Here is a 22859-nt window from a genome sequence, read left to right as displayed (position 1 = left end):
AATTGTTGAGGTAGACATTAGTCGTCCTGCGTGGCATGATCGGTGCTAACGTGGATAATTTTTAATAGTATTTTAATTTCTTTTGAATTTTTTTATAATATTTTTAATTTGTCATTTTTTTCCTTGGTTTTTTTCCTCAGTGGTGGATGAGGGTCGTTGGGCCCTCATCGGCCGCTGGGGAGGGGTTGCCCGGCCCTCGCCTTCGAGGGTGTCACGGCCTTCGCTCACAGCCGGTGAGGGCCGGGCAACTCGCGATGGTCTGGGCGAGGCCGGGTGAGGGTTGTGACCCTCCCGCGGTCGGCGAGGTGTCATGGCCCTTACTAATGGTTGAGGGAAAAACAAAAAAAGAAAAAACAAAAACAAAAATTAACAAAAATTCAATTCGTTCACTTTAGCACCAATTATGCTACGTAGGACGCCGGTGTCCATGTTAACAATTTCCAATCAAAATTGAGCAAAACGGACTCAATTGATAAAAAGTTAAAAAGTTTAGACTCAATTGGCAAACTTAAAATGAATTGGCAAAAATATAATAAGTTTAGGACTTTTTGGATAATTTTCTTTTTTCAATGCATATTGCCTTATAGAGTCAATGAAATAGATGAGAAATGATCCGTGCTTTGATAGAACTTGCAACAAAGTAAATACGGAATCACACTCAATAGCATAACTTATCAACTACGTTTGCAAAGTCCGCACATACTAAAACTCAATACGGAGAGAAATAATCAAGAGATCCTAAGAATTACGTAATTGATTTTCTTTTAGTTGAAAATAGTGGATGGAAAACTTCTCTAATTGCTTAGAGTGGGCATGACAACAGAGCTAAAACTATTTTTGAAATGAAAAGAAGACATTTCTAGTCATCCAAAATCCTGAGAAAGTATACCAAAAAGGCCTTAAATCTATTGTATTGATACATATTCAGTACTAAACCTTTTAATTGGATCCTTTTAGTCCTAAAACTTTGCACATTTGTACCAATACTATCCAACCAGTCAATTTTGGCAGAAAGTTGCTGACATGGACGTTGACATCCTAAGCGCGTGTATATTTTTAATAATTTTTTTAGTTTTCTTTTCTTTTTTTTTCTTTTTTTCCCTTCATTTTGGCTAGCAAGTGCCTTCAAGCGAGGCCCAATGGCCTTACCCGCCGCCATCACGGCCTCGTCGGTGGTGTGCGAGGTGACCCTTGCCTAGATTTAATGAGGGTCTAGGGAGGCCGCAACCCTTGCCAGCGCCGGCGAGGGCTTGCTGGCCCCCGTCCAGTGGTCGATGAGGGTCACGGCTAAAAATAAAAAAAATAATAAAAGAAAATAAAATAAAGCAAAGACATTACAAATTCAAAAATATTATTAAAAATATTTACGTCGGTGTCAACATGCTACGTAGGATACCTAGGGTCCATGTCATTAATTTCCGGCCAAAATTGGTTAAATGGATTGAATTGATACAAATATCAAAATATTTATGACTAAATTGGTCCAATTGAAAGGTTTGAGACTAAATTGGTATCAATGCAATAAGTTTATGACTTTTTTGGTACTTTTCTCTCAACATTCTAGGTGTTAAGTTTCGACAACACTCAGAGAAGAGTTTGTAATGAACTATAGGAAAAATTTCAAATATGTACCTGAAATGGACCTTGTTTTAAATAAGAGCTTGAAATGCCATTATTATTTCAAAGAAGAGCCTGGTTGAAGGGCATTTTTATCCCTTTTTTTTTTTTTCTATTTTCCTTTTCTTTTTCTTTTTGCCTTTTTCCTCTCCCCTCCCCCGGCTATTGCAAGCATCAAGCGAGGGTCACCCTCGCTCGCTTAGGGAAGAGCCCTCGCTAGACGCCGGCCCGGGGGAGGGTAGCCCTCGCCTAAGCTCGACAATGGCCGTGGGACGGGAGAGGAAAGAGAAAGAAAAAAGAAAACAAAAAAAGAAAAAGAAAAAATTTAAAAAAGTAAAGGACAAAAATATCCTTTGGTCATGCCCTTCTTAGAGATAACGAGGGCACTTTATGTTCTTATTTGAAATAATGTCCATTTCGATCTCTTATTCGAGAAAATGATGGCATGTTATGCTCCTATTTGGAATTTTTCCTAAAATACAACATTTATTATATGTAAAATTTCAGAAAAAGAAAATTTTAATGCACTGCCGGTGGTTTAATGTACTGCCGGTGGTTGAAAGGGTACGAATATATATATATATGTGTGTGTGTGTGTGTTCCTGTATGTGCATGTTATATATAATTTTATGGCGACCCACATAAAAGGTCATAGAAAAGGCCAAATGCATGGGCGCAAACCGGCACGAATCGCGGAGTGAAAGCTGCACATGAAATTTGCCCAAAAACAAAAGCTTCACGTTAAAGTCAACAACATCATCTCAACAAGCCATATCCATCTGAACCAATACAATTACAGGAGGAGGAGAATGAGATAAACGAGTAGATCCCACCCACGAACCACCAGATTCCGAGGGCAATTATATGCGTGTGTCCGCGGGAGTTGCGACAAAGAACGGATCGGGGTGCGAGAATCGGTACGGCCAGGTTAGGTTTCACGTCACCTCACCGCCCCCCCATGAATGATCATCATCTCATCTCCCTTCCGTTCCGTCCATCCCCATGCAGCCAAAATAACAAAAAGAAGTGGGGAAGCTGTCTCGCAGCTCCTTGAACTGAACTCTATCTAGGGTTTCCCGAAGAAAGACTCCATCTCCAATAAGGCAAGAGACTTTTCGCTGGGGATCTGTTGTTTTTCTACTCTTGGAGCTGCGTGCTCACAGGAATATTTGCTCGATATGTCTCGTATCCTTGGTCGGTAACGGCGGCTTCTTTAGGGGACAGCCCACGTCTCGATCCGCTTATCTCCCCCCCACGAGCTTCTGCGTTTCCCAGGTGGGGATATACGTGATGGATCAGGAAGAATCCTATGCTGCCTGCCTGCAAGATTATTAGTTGCATTCACTTCTTTTTCTTTCCCTAGATTTTTTAGCTTTCTTTTTTGGTTTGTTTGTCAGTGGGAATGTGTGATGAAGGGAAAGAAAAGGAAGAACTGGGTGGCTCTAGAGATCAAGCTTGATTTAGGTGCCAGATGATGCCATCTTCCTTAGTCGATTCGAGGTTATTCGGGCGGAGCTGATGATTAGAGTACCATCGATTTTAGTAGATGAAGGCGTTACGAACGAGACGAGAGTGCAAATTTGTGAAGTTGAGTTGTGGTATAGATGTTTTTGGATATATCCAACGGTCGGAGGGAACATGCTCATCCTCATCTAGATGAAGAATGCCAAGTCGAAGATCACATTATCTAGACACGTTTGTCTCCATAAGATACAACTTCTCGAATAGAGATACGATTGGTTCATGTATTAAGTGGTGCGATGGACTATCGATGGGTGTCGAGCCCATTTTGCACTCAATCGCATCATTTGGTATATCAATTTTGTAATCCGCTTATCGTAGTACATCTACATTATATGTGTGCCCCGGGTGCATCATGTGGGTACTTTGATGATGCTAGTGGACTGCTTCTCAATCCAAGAGTTAAGTTTGTAGATCTTACTAGAGTAAGTAAATAAACAGAGAAAAAGAAATATGTGCGGTTCTTCTTTTGTTGGGGAGAATTATCAAAAAAGTTCTAAATCCATTGCAATTATATCAATTCGATCCATCCGATCAATTTTGATGGAAAATGAGTAACATGGAAGCGACCAACCCCAATGCGGATAATTTTTAAAAATATTTTAATATCTTATTTAATTTTGTTAGTCATGACTGGCTGAAGGACGAAGGAAGTGCAGAAAAAAAAAAGAGATAGAAAAGAAAATAAAAGAAATAATTTTGAAAAGATATTATTAAAAAATTATCCACGCCAAGATCGACCGGTCATGTCGGCGATTTTCAATATTGGGACAATGCAAAAGATTGAGGGCTCAATTGACAAAAAAGAAGTTTATAGCTAAATTGGCAATATTTAGAACTTTTTGGTAATTTTCCCTCATTTGTAGCAACCTCTAGTATCCTTTTCATGCGTGGTATCGGACGTTGCTATCTCCTTATCTAATACCTATTTCCTTAAATACGAGCAATTCAACGGAAATGGAACGATGCTGAGGTGATGCCGCAACAAATGGAATCGGACAACTCACCAGAAGGACACTGCAGAAAGAGGAGAAAACTATTTGACAACCTAGAAGGGACCATGGGACGACCTCCTTGTTCACATGCCATCAACATCGTCACCGATCTTACTTTGTTGCAATTCTAGTGTCTTCTAAGAATTCCCACAGCCGTCACCTCATAGTTTATCTTTGATTATGAGTTCTAATTGCCACAAACTCTTAATTCGGTAAACCTTCGATGGATCTCGGCTCAGCTACTTTGCATCTAGGAGGAGCCAAATTCAGGGAGTTGATGGAATGAAAAACCAATTTTTTGATGCGATTATGGCACTGTACTCGGCCCCCAAGAGATCAATTCATTAGTTGTATGATTATATGATTGACAGTCAAGCTCATTGAACAGCCACGGCATCATGCAATACGTGAAAAGTCAAATGGAATCAACATAAGATAAAGCATCCACAATAAATTTTTAGGAATCCTAATTTGTCTAACGACATTTCATGAAATCAAAAGGCTTCTCTTGGAGCATTTCCCTATTCATGGAAGAGCAGTTATCAACTTGTCAGAGTCGACAGACAACCCACAGTTGTTTTGATCTCATCTCAGGACGTAATCAACAGCATCATGTGTTCATATAAACTTCTCCTAAATAGGGATCATGTAATTGTAGGCCATCACACATCGATGGATTATGGTAATAAGTATATGCAGACAGAAAAATCCTCACTTCTGCTAGAGAGGAAAAAGAAAAATTGACTGTGCACTGTTTAACAAACATATCCTGCAACTGTTGAAACCAATGCGATCTGGCTATGATCATCAAAGAACTCAGTTTATGCCCACATATCATCAGAAATAAACTTTAGGAATAAGAACTCAACTCATTTTCCTTCCAAAGTTAAATTTAAAATGCATGAAGTGATGTAGAATGCTATATCCGCAAAGATAATTAAGATACAATTTGCCTTTTGTCTCCTTTGAGGCAGTTGTAGGGTAATAAATTACGTCCATCATGCCATATTTTAGTCCTTTGTCAATCTAAGTGCAAGAAAACTCAATTAACTTATCCAATTGAATAACCAAATGCAGTAAAAGAAACCGGAGATGAGATACAAGTGCAACTACAGAGGGCCTAATTCAAACGGCTTTTGCAACATACTGCAGTTTCAATGAAAGCATTCTACGGAAAAAGTGAAGCATAATCCACGTGAATGACCAAAGAAAAACTAGAACAACACTGTATAAAAGAGTTGCTTGCACTTACTTCGATGGCTAGCCTACGAACTAACAAAAAAAATTGCATATGCTAAACCAGAGCAACTGTTGGATCCTACAGGACTGGCATTGTGGGCTTGACTCACATAAGCAGCCAAGTTATCAATAGAAACAGTAGCATGTGCATCTGCAGCCTTCTACCATTCAGATTTTACCCGTTCCAAGAGGCTGCCTTGAGGTGTCACCAGAAGCCCAGGCTTGATAATCTTTCACAAGCTACACAAGAAGACGAGCACATGGGTATAGGGAAAAAAAAAGACATTTGGATTAAGAGAAAAACAAAAAAGCAAGTGACCCAAAAGTTTCATTATATTATACTGTCCAGTAGGCACTGGCGAGCCGATATGAATGAGTATCAATTCCTATGGAGAGAGGTCTCATAAAAAAGCTTGTCTTGGCAACAAACTTGCAGATAATTATTCCAGTGAGGGGAGTAGCAACCAGAAATTTCAATGGATCATAGTTTAGACATGGTCATAAGAAAAATTTACCATCGGCATTTCTGGTGATGACTATGATTTTCCTGCCATTCTTGATTAACAGACTTCAACTGAACATCTCAGCATTTATGAGCAAGAAAGACGGTAATTTCTATGGATATAGAGACTTAAAAAATAACCCAGTCGCGCTTACAATTTAACTTCTAGATCCTGGCAAATTTGGACTCCTCATACTGTAGCTTTTTTATACCAGTTCAGTCCAGGACTAGGGTTGAAGCGAATCTAAAGACTAGTCTAAAAGCAAAGATTAGTTAAGAGCATATAACTACTGTTCACTCTCTGAGTAGTGTAACTTTAAGCTCCTCTTCTGTTTCCATGGAAGAATAAAGAGTCCTTAATCTACTACAATCATACCAATAGGTGTAGGCACTTCTCTCAGAAAGTTAATAAACGCGAAGCGACATAGTGCTACCATAACAAAAGCCTTAGTGATCACAAGCTAGTGCTTCTTTAGGCTTTAGCACCTCAGCTGGATGTTCGAGCAGTTTTAAAAGGGGTGCTTTGGCATTCGCCTGCTAGCCAGATTATGAAGGTGTTCGATTCTCATTTCATTTTCTCAGCAATGTCGCAAAAAGCCAAGCAATTCATTAGTGTCGGCAGGCAATGATTGATGAATCCATCAATCAATTCACTTCAATACAAGAATCTATTAAACTACTCGTGCTTTGTGCAAAAATCTTATCAAATCTTCCGAATATTCATCTATCACCTGGAGCCCATCTCCAATTTGGCAGTGGCTCCACCACAACGTTGCACTTGTCTGTAGCTCTGGTGAAACGTCTAATCCATATTCTGGGTGCTGCCTCAGTCAGTTATCACTTCATCCTTTTCCCAGACAGCATTTAGATGAACCATCGTTTATTCAGCTTGAAACAATCCCTCATGGTGCTTTGTTAATGGATCTGTTGCCATATTTGCAGCTGAAAGATTTTCCCTTCCAACATGTCCAAAGTGTGAGTCTAAGTTTAAAGCAGTATTACATGGAATACGCGGCCTCCTAGACCGATCACTCAACTGTTCATTACTATGTCCTAAGCTATCTGTGCGAACTGAGCATAAGCCACGAACTTTGTTGAGTGAGCAGAAACCTCTCAATAAGCTGCATAGCATATGTCAAGAGAGTAATCAAAGGAAAGACCTATGTCAGAGTCCCTGCAGTTCCAAACCTTTAAACACAGAGTTAATAGATTTCCCAGGGAATCACCGAATCACGGCCCTCAATGGGGCACTTAATTCCTGATTAAACATCACAAACATGAGGGTAGTGCCTCCACAATCTCCATGTTTATTGGTGCTATTCTAATATGAATGCCTCCAGGGAAATATGATTAATATACTGGTTCATTTTAATAAATATCGTGCTTCAAAAAGCAACTACAGAAGAACCACAATGTTTCAAAGGCATGGGGCCAGACACCTGAATAGGTAAACCTACCATGAAATAGTAGCCCATTAACAGTTGATAGTTGCACACACAAATGCCACCTATACTGCCCCTTGTCATAGGCCATTGCTCTGACATTATCTTTTCGATCACCTCTAAAAGAGAATGTGTTCGCATTAATTATATACAAAATTAGCATTCTTGACGTACTAAATCCATATTAGCCAGAGATCCTCACTTCTTGCACCATCCACGCTGCAATATCTGCAATTTATCTAATGTGTGATATCACAACTTTCTGTACCTTACCTTCCTTTTTCTTAAATTCATATTCCCTGTAGGAGATCCAATCCTTGGAAAACGGAAAGTTCCACAGGCACATACTACAATTAGTTCACCACGCGGATGATTTTCCATTACTCTTAAAGAGGCAATAGTATCATGTACTCCTAGTTCCCAAGCATTTTCAGTCATTGGAAACAAGCATATTGATGTTTGGCATAATCAATAAGGCAAATAGTAGTGCCATTGCACCCATCCTGAAGCAGTCTGATGGAAGTTAAGAGAAAATTTTACATGCAGTAGTCAAAACCTGGGTCATAAAGCGTGGAAGCATGATCCTGAGTATTTGCTCAAGAATTTGAGTGCCACTTGATTCAATGGCTTGCACTGGAATAGCTTGAAAAGCAAAAGGAATGTCAATGCTGACCTGTTTTTGATAACAATTTGAAGTATTATTTTGAGAGTCTGTAAGTGTTCTTTCAAGAGTCTGCAAGACAATATAATGTCACTGCTACAAAGGAAATATGTTAGAAGCACCTCAATAGTTGTGTCTGAAGTGAGTTGTTGCAGTGATGACGTCCTTTGATTGCTTTCACATGATATTCGGTTCACCATAGAAGCTGCATGCCCATACGAAATCAGTGTCAAAGTTCTCCTGGGAAAAAAGCATGTACATCTAAATTTAGAGAGAACATCAATCGCTTTTGCATTTGGAAAAAGAAACCAAATGAAGCAGATTGCTAACAGTGAACAGCACAAGACATTCCAATTAAGCAAACAAAGTTGCTCATATAAAGTGCAATATCTGATGGTAATTTTCAACAAAGTTCTCACAGGTTATGCAAAACAAAGCTGCACGAAAAATCAGAACATGACAATCAAGTCATGAACATGCTCCATAGTGGAAAGAATACGACAGACTGCTAATGATGAGTAACTTCTTCTTTCAAATGGTTAACATCCATTTCTAGAGTAAGCATTAGAGATGAATGGAGGTGAAGATAAGAAATAACCAACAGGACAAGTTATTTTATGCAGAATTATAATTGCGCTCTTATCATGTTATTCGCATAAGATTGCCTGATTTTGAGCTAACTTTCAACAAAGATTAACCAAAAGTAGTCAAGACTCGAGTGATTTATAACCCAAAAGCACTTCAAATTTGTAGGAGAAGATGAAACAGAAAACAGAGAAACATCTTACCGTCGAATTTATCATTCTGAGCAGCAATAATCGGCGAGCCCTCAAGCTGCCAACAGAGAAAAAAGACCGTATTACAACCACACACCATACTTATGAACCACGCCTTCAAACGCATACACAAGTCAATGTGGAACCTGCTCAGCCAATGTCAAATTTTCATAGCTCAAAATTTTTATTTCCAAACAAATCTCTTCTCAATTGAGCACATGGATCACACATTGTACTAAACCAATCAAATCTGACACTAAGACACAACAGAGGGCACACACCTTGCACGACAATAGCTTAATGCAACAGCCATTGGGCTGCTCTTCCACCCTAACCAGCAAAACAGGGCACACCTCAAACGCAAAGAACTTGAACCTATGCACATAGCACCGGAACGTGCTGTCATCCACTCTCTCGATTCTCTCCGCGTCCAACACCGAGTACTGACTCGCCGGCAAGCTCATGTACTCACCTACCAAAACCCCAAACACCACGACCATGCCGGCATCAAATCAGAAGCTAACTCAAAAAAAAAAAAAAAAACTATCTCCACTATCATTACTCAGAGGCCGGTCCAGCTGCCTGACGGAGACGGACTCTTTCCTCCGGGCGACGAGCCGGGCCTTAGGGTTGGAGCTCGCCGAGACGCGGAGCGGAGGAGGTCGGGAGTCGGCGGCGGCGGCGCCGTCTTCAGAGGAAGCGAGGCGGAGGAGGGCGTGTCGGAAGGAGAGGAGGTTCCGGGAGCTCGCGCGTGGATAGGAAGCGGAAGAGAAGGCGAGGGAGAGAGGAGAAGCAGAGCCCGTCGCCGCCATCTTCGGTGGAGAGTCGGCTCCTATCGATCAAGCGATGGTGAGGATTCAAGCTGCAAACACCATGGCGAACGAGCTGAGCGTGGAGATGGAGACTTGAGGAGTGTACTTTAGCTTGGGAAGCAGTGGCCGAGGATGAGCGACAGCGTGGCCTCTCCTTGTCTCTCGTTTGGCTATTTATTTCCGAAACAGCAACGACAACTTCTTTCCCTTTTTTTTTTTTTTTCTTGTTTCTCTTTTTGCTATTCCAATTTCCTCGGCCCAAATAGTTTCTGATTTCGACCCCTAAAAAATATATAGTTTCTGCTTTTATTGCAAAAAATTAAAAAGCTCGGCTTTGGGTGGGCTGGGCCGAGCCTGAAAATCCTTCCCCTAAGCCCGCCCATAATTTAAAAATTAATAATCGAAACATCATCGCATAAAATATTAATCGAGATTAAGAGGATCGAGTAGTCTAACTCAAAAAGAAAAGCATGCTTTATACTTATTTTGTGCTTCTAATCAATTGGATTTAGGCGGGCCTTATAAGCTGTAATGTGAAGACTAAAAATTTCTCCGGTTAGAATTATAAGCGGAATAGTTAGTTATAAACGAGAATGAGCGACAATTGTGTCTCGAGAGTTCTAATCACGGGCGCGACGGATGTTGAACTAATGGGACTGTTGGATGTGGAGGATAGTTTTTGGACGGACAAGCGATCGATGCTTTGGTTTGGATCTCATACGATCGCTCGGCACGAAGCTTGGACCCGCGAAGCCCACCGACCTTAACCTCTCTCTCTTCCCCGCCTCTCACCCCTCACCCACTATAAAAGCCATTCTTTTCTCTCTCCGTTATGTTGTGGTAGGCTGGTAGCCCCTCAAGAGAACTCTCTCCCATTTCTCCTCTCTTTTCTCTCGGTCTCATCTCCCTTGCCCGTGCTCCACCCAACTAGCTCAGCGACCCTCGAAGCTCGGCGCCGACGACCCACAAGCTTCCCTAGCATCTCCCTCAGCCCCTCGCCACGCCTGACCAGCCTTCATCCTTCACCTCGCCTCATTCATGCGCCGTCAAAGAAGGAGGAACCACGGCTTGTTGCGGGCGTGATTTGACTTCGTTTACTCTGAGCTACAAACTGAGGCAAGTAAATATCTATCCTCACCGCTAGTCTGCTCATTCTTCGTTTGTTTTAGCACGAATTCTCGATTTTTGAAAGTGGGTATGCCGAAGAGTGGTCGGTCTTGCGTGGTAGGGAAAATGGCGATGAATTTTCGATCCGTTGTTTGGGTTGACGTCTCTCAGTACTGCATAAGCGGTTTATGTAAGCTGATCGTCCTGATTGTCGTTCGTGTGCAATGAATTGAGATGGGATCATACAGAGTGAAGTTAGGCCACATGGATGGGGAAAGGATTTGTGAGGTTGGGTACTTAACTGAGGTAAGTTCAGTGGTTACTTGATTATTACCTGGCTTTGGGTAAGTTGAAATTGAGGTGAGATCGCACAAAAAGTTACCAGATGAATGTGAGTTGGACGTGGAGTTATAATGGTGCTCGGTCGTGAGGGTAGAAAGAAGGAATTGCTGGTTCTTTGTATTTTTTGTGTTCACTTCATTGATTAGACCCTCGATAGCCCCATGATTCCTTTGTGTAGGTGCATTAGGGTGGTTTTCTTTTACGCTCAATTGTCTGTATGCCTATCGTGATCTGCTGGATTGAATAACTGAATGGGTTGCCTAGTCGTTAGGCTAGATGTTTTACTTGCTGAGTTTCGGCTCGTCGTGATTGAATTCCTTTTCAGATACCCAAGTCCCTGCGACTATCATGCTAACAGAGACGAGGCTACTTAGTACTCTAGAGTAGATGTACCTATTTTTGACTCCTCTAAATGTATTCTTGTGTTTCGTTTGAATAAAAGATAATGTAACTAACAAGTACTTGTTTCCCTAACATGGCTTTATTAAGAGCCAATAAATCTTTGAATCCAAGCCCCCCTTCGTCCTTTCTAAGCTTTAAAGCTTCCCATTTCCTCCAGTGTAAACTACCTGATTTGTTGTTATTTCTCCAACAAAATGTAGCTATTTTCCTCTCAATAACTTTACAAATGGAAACTGGGATTTTAAAAATGGACATAGCATATTGAGGAAGTGCCTGCACCCCTGCTTTTATCAGGATTTCTTTACCCGCTTTTGACATCAAATTTTCCTTCCAACTTTCTAGCTTCATGTTGACTTGCGCAAGAATCCATGCAAACATCTCTTTCTTCGAAGCACCCCAATTTGACAGGATTCCTAGATATTTCCCAGTTTTTCCCATTTCTGGCACTCTCATTTCTGAAGCCATGTTCCTTCTCAAACGCTGTGGACAACCTTTGCTGAAATAAATCCCAGATTTATTTAAATTTATAGCCTGGCCAGATGCAAAGCAGTATTTGTGTAGTATTGCAGCCACAGTTTGACATTCAACAATAGTACCATCCAAGAAAAAAAATTGAATCGTTACCAAATAGAAGATGTGATAATGTAGAACAGTTGCTGTTCAACTTGATTCCTCGAATAATGCCTGCTGAAATCGCTTGCTTCATCGAGTGAGAAAGCACATTAGCCACCAGAATATGGCAACATCCCGAGACGCTTTGGAGCCAGGTCAAGAAGGGATTTTACTTCCCATGATGTAATTTTTGGCAAGCCAAGAAAGGGTCCCGCCCATTGTGGGGTTGGCAAAGTCTGGTCATTGGAAGAGATGCGATTTCTCCTCATGTTATGTGGGCTGTGGGTAATGGCGAGAAGATCATCACTACAGAAGATGAATGGATAAAAAGTGGAGTCATAGGTGGACCAGCAGCAAGACATGAACCACTGCTGAACTCTATGTTTGATGACCAGAAAATAAGAGAAATTCTCGCTTTTCATGTAGGCCCCTCAACCACAGAGGATAGACTTGGGCGGGTAAACAACAAGTCAGGGAATTACATAGTCAAAAGTGGGTATTTCAGCAACAGAGAGTTGACAATCCCAACCCACACAGAAATAGCATCCTCTTCCTATCAGCCAAAACCAGACCTATGGAACTATATTTGGCAATCCAAAACCATCCCCAAGATTAAAATTTTCTTGTGGAGTGCCTGTCACAACGCCCTGCCTACACTAGATAATCTCTGTAAGAGGAAGGTAGTACCTGAACCTATCTGTGTAGTGTGCAAGCGAGAAGTTGAGACGACTGAGCACATGCTGCTACTATGTCCAGGGACGTCCCTGGTTTGGAGTGAGCCGACCCTGAACATCAGAATACACAGAAAGGAGTTAACTCGATTCGACGAGGTGGTTGGTCAGAATGAAAGAAGAGCCACAAACCTCATCGACTTTGGAGATTAGTGCGACGATCTTGCGGTTTATATGGAAAGCTCGCAATAATCTCATCTTCAGAAAGCAAAGACTGACTTCGAAGCTCGCCATAGCTAGGTATGAAATGTTGAGATAGTCAAAGATTCTGTCTTGGTTGTCGATTGTTTTATTTCCCTTATATAGAAGATTGTATAGGTGTATACAGGTCATGGAGATTGTATAGGCAGATTTCTAGGATGTTAATTGGAATTCTAGTCCTATATATACAATGTATTTGATCAGTGAAATAAAGAAAAAAGAATCGGTTTATCATCCTTGTTCTTTTCATGGTATCGGAGCCATACGTTTGATCCATTCCAAATAAAAAAAAAAAAAACAAAAAACATCATACCCAGAACTTCCAAACCATAAACCGAAGAAAAAAAAAATACCCAAACCGGTAGTCGCCCACCACCGTCTGAGAAGTTGCTTCGCTTGCTGCCCACTCATTGCTGAGACTGCTGCACCAAACCAAGGCCCACCAGACCCACAACAATTCATCCAGATCCGCACCAATCCCACCAGTCGCTCGTCTGGGCACGCGAGTATTAGGCAGCCAAGCCAGACATCCTGGTGCTATCCTCTGTTTTTCTTATTTTTGTTTTTTTTTTGCTCCCTTTCATGTTGCTGTGTTTGATTTTAAATTGTTACTATCAATATATTGTTTGTAGTACAGATTTAAAAGAAAAAAGAGAAAAAAAAAAAAATGAGTGAAAAAGGTGACCCTTCTGGAACCAATTCTGTTCCAGTCTTTGTTTAGACTGAGGGCATCTTTAATGCAGGCATTCTACTTAGTGAAACAAATTATGACGTGTGGTCCCAATTAATGGAGATGCATATTGCTGAACGAGAAAAACTCTCGTATATTATCGGCCGCACACCACCCCCTGCCGAATCCGACAAAGGATATGACAAATGGTATGCTGAAAATCAGAAGGTTAAAAGATGGTTGTTGATGTCTATGTCCCCTGACATTATGAAGCGCTACTTACGTATACCTACTGCTCGTGAAATCTGGAGTACTCTTTCCAAAGCATTTTATGGTGGTAGCGATGAAATGCATGTCTATTCTTTGCATCAAAAAGCCTTCTCAGCCAAACAAGGTGCCAAGTCACTCCCAATCTATTATGGGGAGTTAACATAAATCTTCCAAGAACTAGATCATCGTGACAAAGTGATAATGAAAGACCCCGATGATGTTCGAGCATACCGTCAGTCCATTGAACGCATACGAGTACACATATTTCTGGCTGGGTTGGATAAGGTTTTTGACCAAATTCGAAGGGAAATTTTACGTCAAGAGCCCCTACTAAGTCCGGAAGAGTGCTATTCCTTGGTTCGTCGTGAGGCAATATGTTCTACTACCCTGAATAATAATATTGAGACATCCGAAGCTTCCGCCATGATCACCCGTCACCGACCTAGTCGGCCCTCACAAGACCGGCCAAAATTCACCACTAAAAAGGGCTCTAATAGTTCGGACAAACCTACCTACAAATGCACTCATTGTAGCCAAATTGGTCATTCCAAAAGTCGATGTTTTGAACTTATTGGATATCCAGACTGGTGAGACCCAACTCGGCATTGGAATTCCAAACGGCCTTCTACTTCAGCAGTTACTCAAACAAAGGACGACAATGCTACTCCTAAGTCATCAGCATTGGTAACCACTACAAACACTGGAGGTAAGGTCTTAAACATTTCTACACCTGTTTTGAATAGTGCATGGATAAGTGATTACGGTGCTACTAACCGTATGACATTTGATGTTAGCCAAGTCTCAACCCTTAACACATCCTCCCAAAATTGTGTCTCCACAGCCAACGGTAATACCATCCCGGTTATTGGGGAAGGGTCATCCCATCTTACTAACACTTTACATCTTGATTATGTGTTAGTTGTTCCCTTCCTTAGATTATAACCTCTTGTCGGTCTCTCAAATCACTTCCACCTTATCTTGTGTTGTTATTTTTTGGCCCGACCATTGTGTGTTTAAGGACATTCGGACTCGACAAACGATTGGTTATGGTGTTAAGAACTGGAAGCTATACTACTTGGACTTGGAGTCAAAAACTTCCAACATATTACAACAAGCTTTAGCAAGAGAAAGCATGGGTTCACCAAAGAAAATAGCTAAGATCGGACTCTGGCATCGACGTTTGGGACATGCCTCATTTGGTTATTTAAAAAGGTTGTTTCCTAGTTTATTTACGAATTTGGATATTTCTATTTTCAAATGTGATGTGTGTGAACTTGCAAAAAGCTATCGTGCTTCTTTTCCTTTGATTTTAAATAAAAGTCCAGTTCCTTTTATGGTTATTCACTTTGATGTTTGGGGTCCATCCAAAGTTCCCACATTAGGGGGGTCACATTGGTTTGTTACTTTTATAGATGATTGCACTCGGATGACTTGGTTGTGTTTGATGAAATCCAAATCCGAAGTTAAGTTGCTCTTTCAAAAGTTTTATAACACCATTAGTACACAGTACAATGCCCGCATGCAAGTATTATGAAGTGATAATGGCGAGGAATACCAAGATTCCGAACTTCAGCATGTTTTGGAATCTCATGGCTCGATCCATCAAACCAGTTGTTCGGGTACACCACAATAGAATGGTGTGGCCGAGCGCAAGAATAGACACTTATTAGAGGTCGTTCACGCTTCTCTAATCGAGGCTCACATGGCCTTATACTACTGGGGTGAAGCTCTTCTCTCTACCGCATATCTCATCAACCGTGTTCCATCTCGTTCTCTCAACTTCAAAACACCCTTTCAAACACTTGCAGAAGTTGTTGTTGCTCCCTCGGTTCCAAATCTACCCCCTCATGTCTTTGGATGCGTTGTCTATGTTCATCTTCACACACACCAACGCAGTAATTTAATGCCTCGAGCCTTGAAATGTGTCTTTGTTGGATATGCCCTTCATCAAAAAAGATACGGATGCTATCATCCTCCTACTAAACGCATGTTTGTTACTATGGATGTCTTTCATGAAGATATTATGTATTTTTTGGAGTCCGACTTTCAGGGGGAGTATTTAGAGGAAATTCAAACTCTTATATATGATCTTGAGGAAGATATGGTAGAAGTATCCGATCGAAATATAGGAAACTCGGATTTGAGTGGTGATAACTTACACAACGACACAATAAGTGTAGAAGCGGATGAGTTGGAGCCTAGTGGTCAAAACTTGGATCTAAGTGGGAATGAGCATCCAAAAAGCTAGGAAACTTCTGAACCCGAGCCCGAGTCCCTCCCGATTGATACACCAAACCAATTGTTGTTTGAAGCTATTCCTTATACAACACTTGAGTCATCCAGAAGACAATTACCACAACGTCTCACCAGAGGTATTTCGAAACCTACATATGAACCTCAATTGTCTAGTAAAGTAAGATATCCCATGAATCATTACATGGCTACACATCGCTTGTCAAAAACAAATCAGTCATTTGTCAATCAATTATCTATTGTATCTATACCTAACAGTGTGCGGGAAGCCTTAAATGATCCAAGATGGAAAGCCGCGATGAATGAAGAAATGGCCTCATTGCAAAAGAACCAAACTTGGGAGCTCGTCGATCATCCCACGAGAAAGAGAACAATTGGGTGTCGATGGATCTTTATTGTGAAATACAAAGCCGATGGTACAATCGAACGCTTTAAGGCAAGATTGGTGGCAAAAGGATATACCCAAACGTATGGAATTGACTACATTGAAACATTTGCACCTGTAGCCAAAATCAACACGATTCGAGTCCTATTATCCTTAGCTGCAAAGTTTGATTGGCCGTTATAACAGTTTGATGTGAAGAACGCATTCCTACATGGCGAACTATCTCAAGAAGTATACATGGATCTCCCTCCAGGGTGCATGGTGATAGAAAGACAAAATCAAAAGGTGTGCAAGTTGAAGAAATCACTATATGGATTAAAACAATCTCCTAGAGCTTGGTTCGGACGATTTACCAAATCCATGACAATCTTTGGTTACAGACAAAGCAATTCAGATCACACATTATTTCTTAAGAAGCGACATGGAAAAATTACTGCACTCATTGTATATGTGGATGACATGATTATCACAGGCAATGATCCAGAAGAAATGAGAGCTTTGCGGGAGTACTTGTTCAAGGAATTTGAAATGAAAGACTTAGGCCCCCTAAAATACTTTCTAGGAATTGAAGTATCTCGATCAAGTAAAGGAATCTTTTTATCTCAAAGAAAGTATGCCTTAGATCTGATACATGAAATCGGTATGTCTGCTTGCCAACCAACTGACACCCCAATTGAAGCGGGTTTGAAGTTATGTATTGAGACAAACCAGGTACCGGTGGACGGGGGGAGATACTAGAGACTTGTTGGAAGATTGATGTACTTAGCTCACACAAGACCGGATCTCACCTATGCTCCGAGTATCGTTAGTCGGTTCATGCATAATCCCAGTGAGCAACATATGAATGCAATCATGCGCATTTTGAGGTATCTAAAACCTGCTCCAGGAAAGGGAATTCTATTCTCTAGAAAAACGAACGAGCAAAGTATCGAGGTATATACAGATGCTAATTGGGCGGGAGCAATTGGCGATAGGCGATCTACTTTGGGATACTTTACCTTTGTAGGTGGGAACCTAGTGCCATGGAGAAGCAAGAAACAAAATGTTGTTGCATGATCTAATGCAGAAGCTGAGTACGAAGGAATGGCCTTAGGAATTTGTGAAGCACTTTGGTTGAAATTTCTCTTACAGGACCTAGGCTACTCCCCAGAGCAACCAATTCAACTATATTGTGACAACAAAGCAGCATGTGACATAGCCCATAATCCAGTTCAACATGATCGTACAAAGCATGTTGAGGTGGATAGGTTCTTCATTAAGGAGAAACCGGACGAAAAGACTGTGGAACTACCAAAGATTAGGTCAGAAGATCGGTTAGCGGACATCCTTACCAAAGCGGTATCCAATCGGGTGCTCTCAAAGTTCTTAGACAAGTTGGGCATGTGACATCTATGCACCAACTTGAGGGGGAGTGTTGAGATAGTCAACGATTCTGTCTTAGTTGTCGATTGTTTTATTTCCCTTATATAGAAGATTGTATAGGTGTATACAAGTCATGGAGATTGTATAGGCAGATTTCTAGGATGCTAATTGGAATTTTAGTCCTATATATACAATGTATTTGATCGGTGAAATATAGAAAACAAGAATCGGTTTATCATCCTTGTTCTTTTCATGAAAATGTTGCAGCATGGACGGGGCACACGAAGAAGAAAGAGGTATGAAGCAAAGACTCACCTCAAAGATGGAAACTTTTAGACCTGGGGACATTGAAGATCAACATTGACGGCTCATTTGCAGGTGACTCGATGAGGGGTGCCATAGCTTGTGTTTGTCGAGACGCAAACGGACGTTTGATAGATGGTTTTGCAAAGCTGGTAGACGCGAAATCGGTGGAACAAGTTGAAACATTGGCGTTAGTGGAAACCTTAGTCATTCTCTCTTTTAGATATGAAGCTAAGCGTGCATGGAGACAGATTGCAAAGTACTTGGGGAAAGCGTCCTCGGTCTGTCCGATCACGGTGGCAAGTACAAGCACTTGTTGACCGGGCCCAAGAGCTGCTAAGGAGGTTCTTGGGCTTAACTCTGGCCCATTGTAGAAGGGGCTCTAACAAAATTACGGATTGGATTGCTAAGGCCAAACGAAAAATTGGGTCATGTATCCCCCACCAGCCCTTTTTGATTTATTATTCTCCGAAGCTTCAGATTTGTATTTACTAAACTCTTTTAAGTGAATGGTATCGATTTCTTTTTGACCAAAAAAAATAATTAGTACTTATACATATATACAAATTCAAATGTTTCTTGTTTTGTGTATGTTTGTCTATATAGGTTAGGGAACCCTATGAAAGGCTATAACCTTCAGGTGACATGCATGTCTTTTCCTTTTTCATGCACTTCTATGACTTTGTATGGTCGCTGATTGTTTCTAGTCCATTGAGCTTCTACATGCGCCTTCTAATACTATATAATATAAGATTAAATCAGAACTCGTAATTAGTGTCAAACGATGCCCTAGGATGTTGAAGCTCCGATCAAGGAAGAGACGTTTGTGCATATATGTTATGCTCGAAATGCATTTTAATATTGGGAGTGAGTGTTTCTTCATAATAAATCCTTTACAAACCTTCCATTGCCCCACGATTCGTTTGTGTTTGTGCGTTAGGGTGGTTTTCTTTGATGCTTGATTGCTTGTATACCTATCGTGATCCTGGACTAAATGAATGAATGGATTAGCTAGTCATTAGACTAGATGTTTTATTTGCTGAGTTTCGGCTCACTTTTTCGTGGTTGAATTCTTTTTCGGATACCCGTGTCCCCGCGACTTCGGATGATAGCACGCTAGCAGAGACGAGGCTAGCTAGTACTCTGGAGTAGATGAATCTATTTTTGACTCCTCTTAGTGTATTCTTGTGCTTCATTCGAACACAAGATAATGTAACTAACTAGTACTTATACATATATACAAATTCAAATGTTTCCTATTATGTGTATGTTTGTGTGTATCTATATAGAATTAGTAAATCCTATGAAAGGCTATACCTTTTAGGTGATGCGCTTGCCTTTTCCTTTCCATGCACTCTTAAGACTTTGTATGGCCGGCGATTGTTTCAAATCCACTAAGCTTACGTATGCGCCCTCTAATACTATATAATGTAAGATTAATCAAAGCTCGTAATTAGTATTGAACGACGCTTTGGGACGTTGGAGCCTTGATTAATGAAGAAGTCTTTTGCATGTAATGTATGCTTATGCATATATGTTATGCTCGAAATGCATTTCATTGTTGGGAGTGAGTGTTCCTTCATAATAAATCTTGTGAGTAACTTCAAAAATATTTAAAGTTGATTTTTAAAATATTGGATTATGAGTGTTTAGTGCAGTATCTCTTTGTTTTATTACAATAAAAATGTTTCTTCTTACTTTTTATAAAACTTTAAAGTAGGTAAAGGAATGAAATTTATTTTCATCCTTTGAGGAAAAAACCCTCCATCATTGATAGAGAATACTTTTAAGGAAAATACTTATGGACTCAATGGGTTGAAGTCCTTTTAAATCGTATAGGAAGGAGTGTGCATAATCAAGAAGAATAAAAGGGCTTCTAGCCATTCATACACGAGTCAAATCTACACAACGGGCCTCATAGCCCACTCAGCCCGCTCAAGCCGGCGGGGCCCAAACCACAATTTGGGCAAGTTAGGTAGCCTATTAGTTTTATTCAAAAAAATTATAAAAAAAAATCTAAATTTATTATAATCGTATCAATTCAATGGTAATTTTTTTTTTTACAATTGAGTCCTAAAATTTTTAAAATTATACTAATTCAATTTATTTTTCCAATTGAAGCCGATGTGGAAAATTTTTAATAATAGTTTAATATTTTTGAATTATATTTTTGTTTTTTTGTCTTTTTTATTTTGGTTTAAGGCCGACGGGAGGCCTCCAGCCCTTGAACGAGGGCATGCGAGCCCTCGCCAACGGTTCGTGAGGGCTCACGGGCCCTCGCTCGAGGGCCAACCAAGGTCGCCGGTGGCTTCTTGCAAGAAAAGACCAAACAAGACAAAAAATTAAAAATTAAAATATTATTAAAAATTTGCCACATCATCGACGGTGTAATGTCCCAGGCACATCACCCCACAAACTCATTTATTATTATTACTATTATATTTCTTTCCTCTTTCCTTTTTCTTTTAATGCGGAAATATAACCGTATGCAACTTGATTAAGTAGACAGAATAGCTTCCAAGACCTTTGCAAACACACGTCGTTTTCTATATATGAGTCATATGTCTTGCAATACATCATAACCTTCCATTTACTATGTATACTCAAAATTTTGGAAGGAAATGCCGATGACTACCATACTACTACTCCTTACTATTGCTATGCTTCTAAGGCTTCTCCTCCATCACGGTCTGGTCATTATTCTACGATGTCATCCCATTCTAAAACCTTGGCAACCCATCAAAGTTACATAGAGGGCCAATGAGTACACCATTATCGTTTTGGTGCCAGGTGACAAAGACAAGAAGGATCGACAACTCTATTTCGACATCCGCCCGCACAACAACCTTGATTCTAGTATATATAACATTCGTCTCTATGTTTATCACTAGTCACCGGGAAAGCTCCATGTGGGTCGGTAGACCAAACAATGGGACGTGTGTTAGATCCATCTCAATTTCCTGAAAAATAGAAGAATGAATAAAGAACCCAAGAAAGGAAATTACTAGGCCCAAAAAAAGGAATGCCAACTTAGCACTCAATTCGGTAGTGTCGGTAATATATCGGACAAAGTGGTTCTATGATTCACTATAAAAATGTCATGTATCACACATAGCAAGTATGCAACGTGCAACGATTCCATTATGTAACTTATTTACTCGTAAGGGCCGTGAGCTCGTCGGCTCACTCTCGTAATCTCGTAATCATTTCCTAAGAATGCTTTCTTGTAGGCCCAACTTCACTTCAAGAGCAACGTTTTGTTCGCATTACCACCTTCACGAGAATGATGGCCCATAATCATTTCTCATAATAAAGCCAGCTCTGTCTCTTGTTGATCCTTTAGGTCTTCAAGGGAACGATAACTCGTAATCTTGTAATAAAGCCAACTCGGGCTCTTGTAATCAAGTCTACTCCGGTTTGCAAGCACATCATTTCTCGGGTGATAATGAGCATGCAATCATTTTTGGTCTTTGCATACGGTTACACCTCTACAAGTGCATGTGCCGATTTAGGATTTTATTTTAATATGTACCATGCGGGGTTGGATTGATGGAAGCGAGAAATGTGAGAAGCCGCCCGAGCCACCTCCATCCAAGGAAACCAACCCCGGTAAGACCCGGACTAAGCCATCCAACATCGGTCGAGCTAGAACCGAACTGGACCGGACGGATCAGGCTTGAAGGGGCCAAACCCGATCCGGCCGGTCTAGGCCTACTGTTCTAGTCCCGACTAGATTTTGGTTAGATCGGTTCTAGTTTCGATTGGCCTTGTTCGACTTGGTTTTTACCTCAGCCGATCCTCATTTGGTATTTTCTCGACCCTTCGTCGAAGTCCAACCAATGTGACTTAATGCAATAACACATATTCGCACATGTAATCACCCGTTCAATGTCACACATCAATGTAACACTTCATTGAAGTAATAAACATATATTATCGTCTTAGAATTAGTAATCCCATTTACCTATACTCGAATGCAAATGTTCTAACCAACCATATGCAAGTGAGGGAATGGAAGTGCGGCAAGAGGGAGGAAATGATGGTGGCGACGGAGTTTAGTGTGAGGCAGCGACTAGAGAGAGGTGGCGAGAAAGAGAGAGAGAGAGTCGGCGAGGAAGAGGAGAGAGAGAAGGAGAGGAGTATGGCTTATGTGGTCCCAAAATGGGGGACTACCCTCAATTTATAAGAGCTCCCATCATCATTACCCCCTTAATTTATCTCAATATAATTGGTCCACTTGCCTACTTATAGTGTAATGTATGTTACCCTAAACTAGTGTAGCCCACTTATCCTTCCATGATTGGTCCACTTGCTTGGGCTAATTTAGTGACGTGTCCTTTAAAATCTAGATTAGGTTTGTGGCAACTCTCTATTGGCCCAAGCGTGAGATCTAATGTGGGTGACTTGGTCGTCAAGTCAAGAAATATTACTTTATTTATACATTTCTAGTACTAGAAATTTCCGGGCGTCATAGTTGACCGCCAAATGGATCGAATGACATGATTACAAAAAGTTTAGGACTCAATTGAAAAAAAATTAAATTTAGATTGATACAATTGCAATTGATTTAAGGGCTTTTTTGGTAATTTTCCCATTTTCTCCTTGAGTTGAGCCCGGCGCATAAGCCCATTTCTGCCCGGTTCTTTTTTGTAGAAA

At 40.7% G+C, this 22859-nt stretch overlaps 1 protein-coding gene across 4 annotated transcripts; it reads right to left on the bottom strand.

Moving 5' to 3' along the window:
* Window positions 1-4970: 4970 nt before the first annotated feature.
* LOC115749859 (uncharacterized protein SYNPCC7002_A1590) lies at window positions 4971-9733 on the bottom strand. Of its 4 annotated transcripts, none has more exons than XR_007198486.1 (7): window positions 9316-9733; window positions 9035-9225; window positions 8766-8811; window positions 8100-8182; window positions 7873-7989; window positions 6030-6235; window positions 4971-5612 (listed from the first exon to the last, which is right to left on the bottom strand). XR_007198486.1 is itself a non-coding variant. In XM_030686872.2 (7 exons), exons 1-6 carry the CDS (start codon window positions 9563-9565, stop codon window positions 6191-6193), a joined length of 732 nt encoding a protein of 243 aa, XP_030542732.1. In that variant the 5' UTR covers window positions 9566-9733; the 3' UTR covers window positions 4971-5612; window positions 6173-6190. The 4 variants fall into 4 exon arrangements, 3 of the variants coding, with proteins under 3 accessions (XP_030542732.1, XP_030542724.1, XP_048135230.1); XM_030686872.2 differs by having other exon boundaries at window positions 6173-6235; XM_030686864.2 differs by lacking the exon at window positions 6030-6235 and having other exon boundaries at window positions 9316-9731.
* Window positions 9734-22859: the final 13126 nt, after the last annotated feature.

The sequence above is a fragment of the Rhodamnia argentea genome, chromosome 5 (genome assembly GCF_020921035.1).
Source record: "Rhodamnia argentea isolate NSW1041297 chromosome 5, ASM2092103v1, whole genome shotgun sequence".
Classification (NCBI taxonomy): Eukaryota; Viridiplantae; Streptophyta; class Magnoliopsida; order Myrtales; family Myrtaceae; genus Rhodamnia; species Rhodamnia argentea.
Note: the sequence above shows the minus strand (reverse complement) of the source record. Positions and strands in the feature narration are given on the sequence as shown.

Excerpts from the sequence above, each read along its gene's own strand:
- LOC115749859 (XM_030686864.2), bottom strand. The coding sequence starts at position 9,565 with ATGGCGGCGACGGGCTCTGCTTCTCCTCTCTCCCTCGCCTTCTCTTCC. Across the intron at positions 8,812-9,034 it reads TTAAGCTATTGTCGTGCAAG|CTTGAGGGCTCGCCGATTAT; the intron begins GTGTGTGCCCTC and ends CTCTGTTGGCAG. Across the intron at positions 5,613-7,872 it reads TTCCACGCTTTATGACCCAG|CTTGTGAAAGATTATCAAGC; the intron begins GTTTTGACTACT and ends CTTCTTGTGTAG.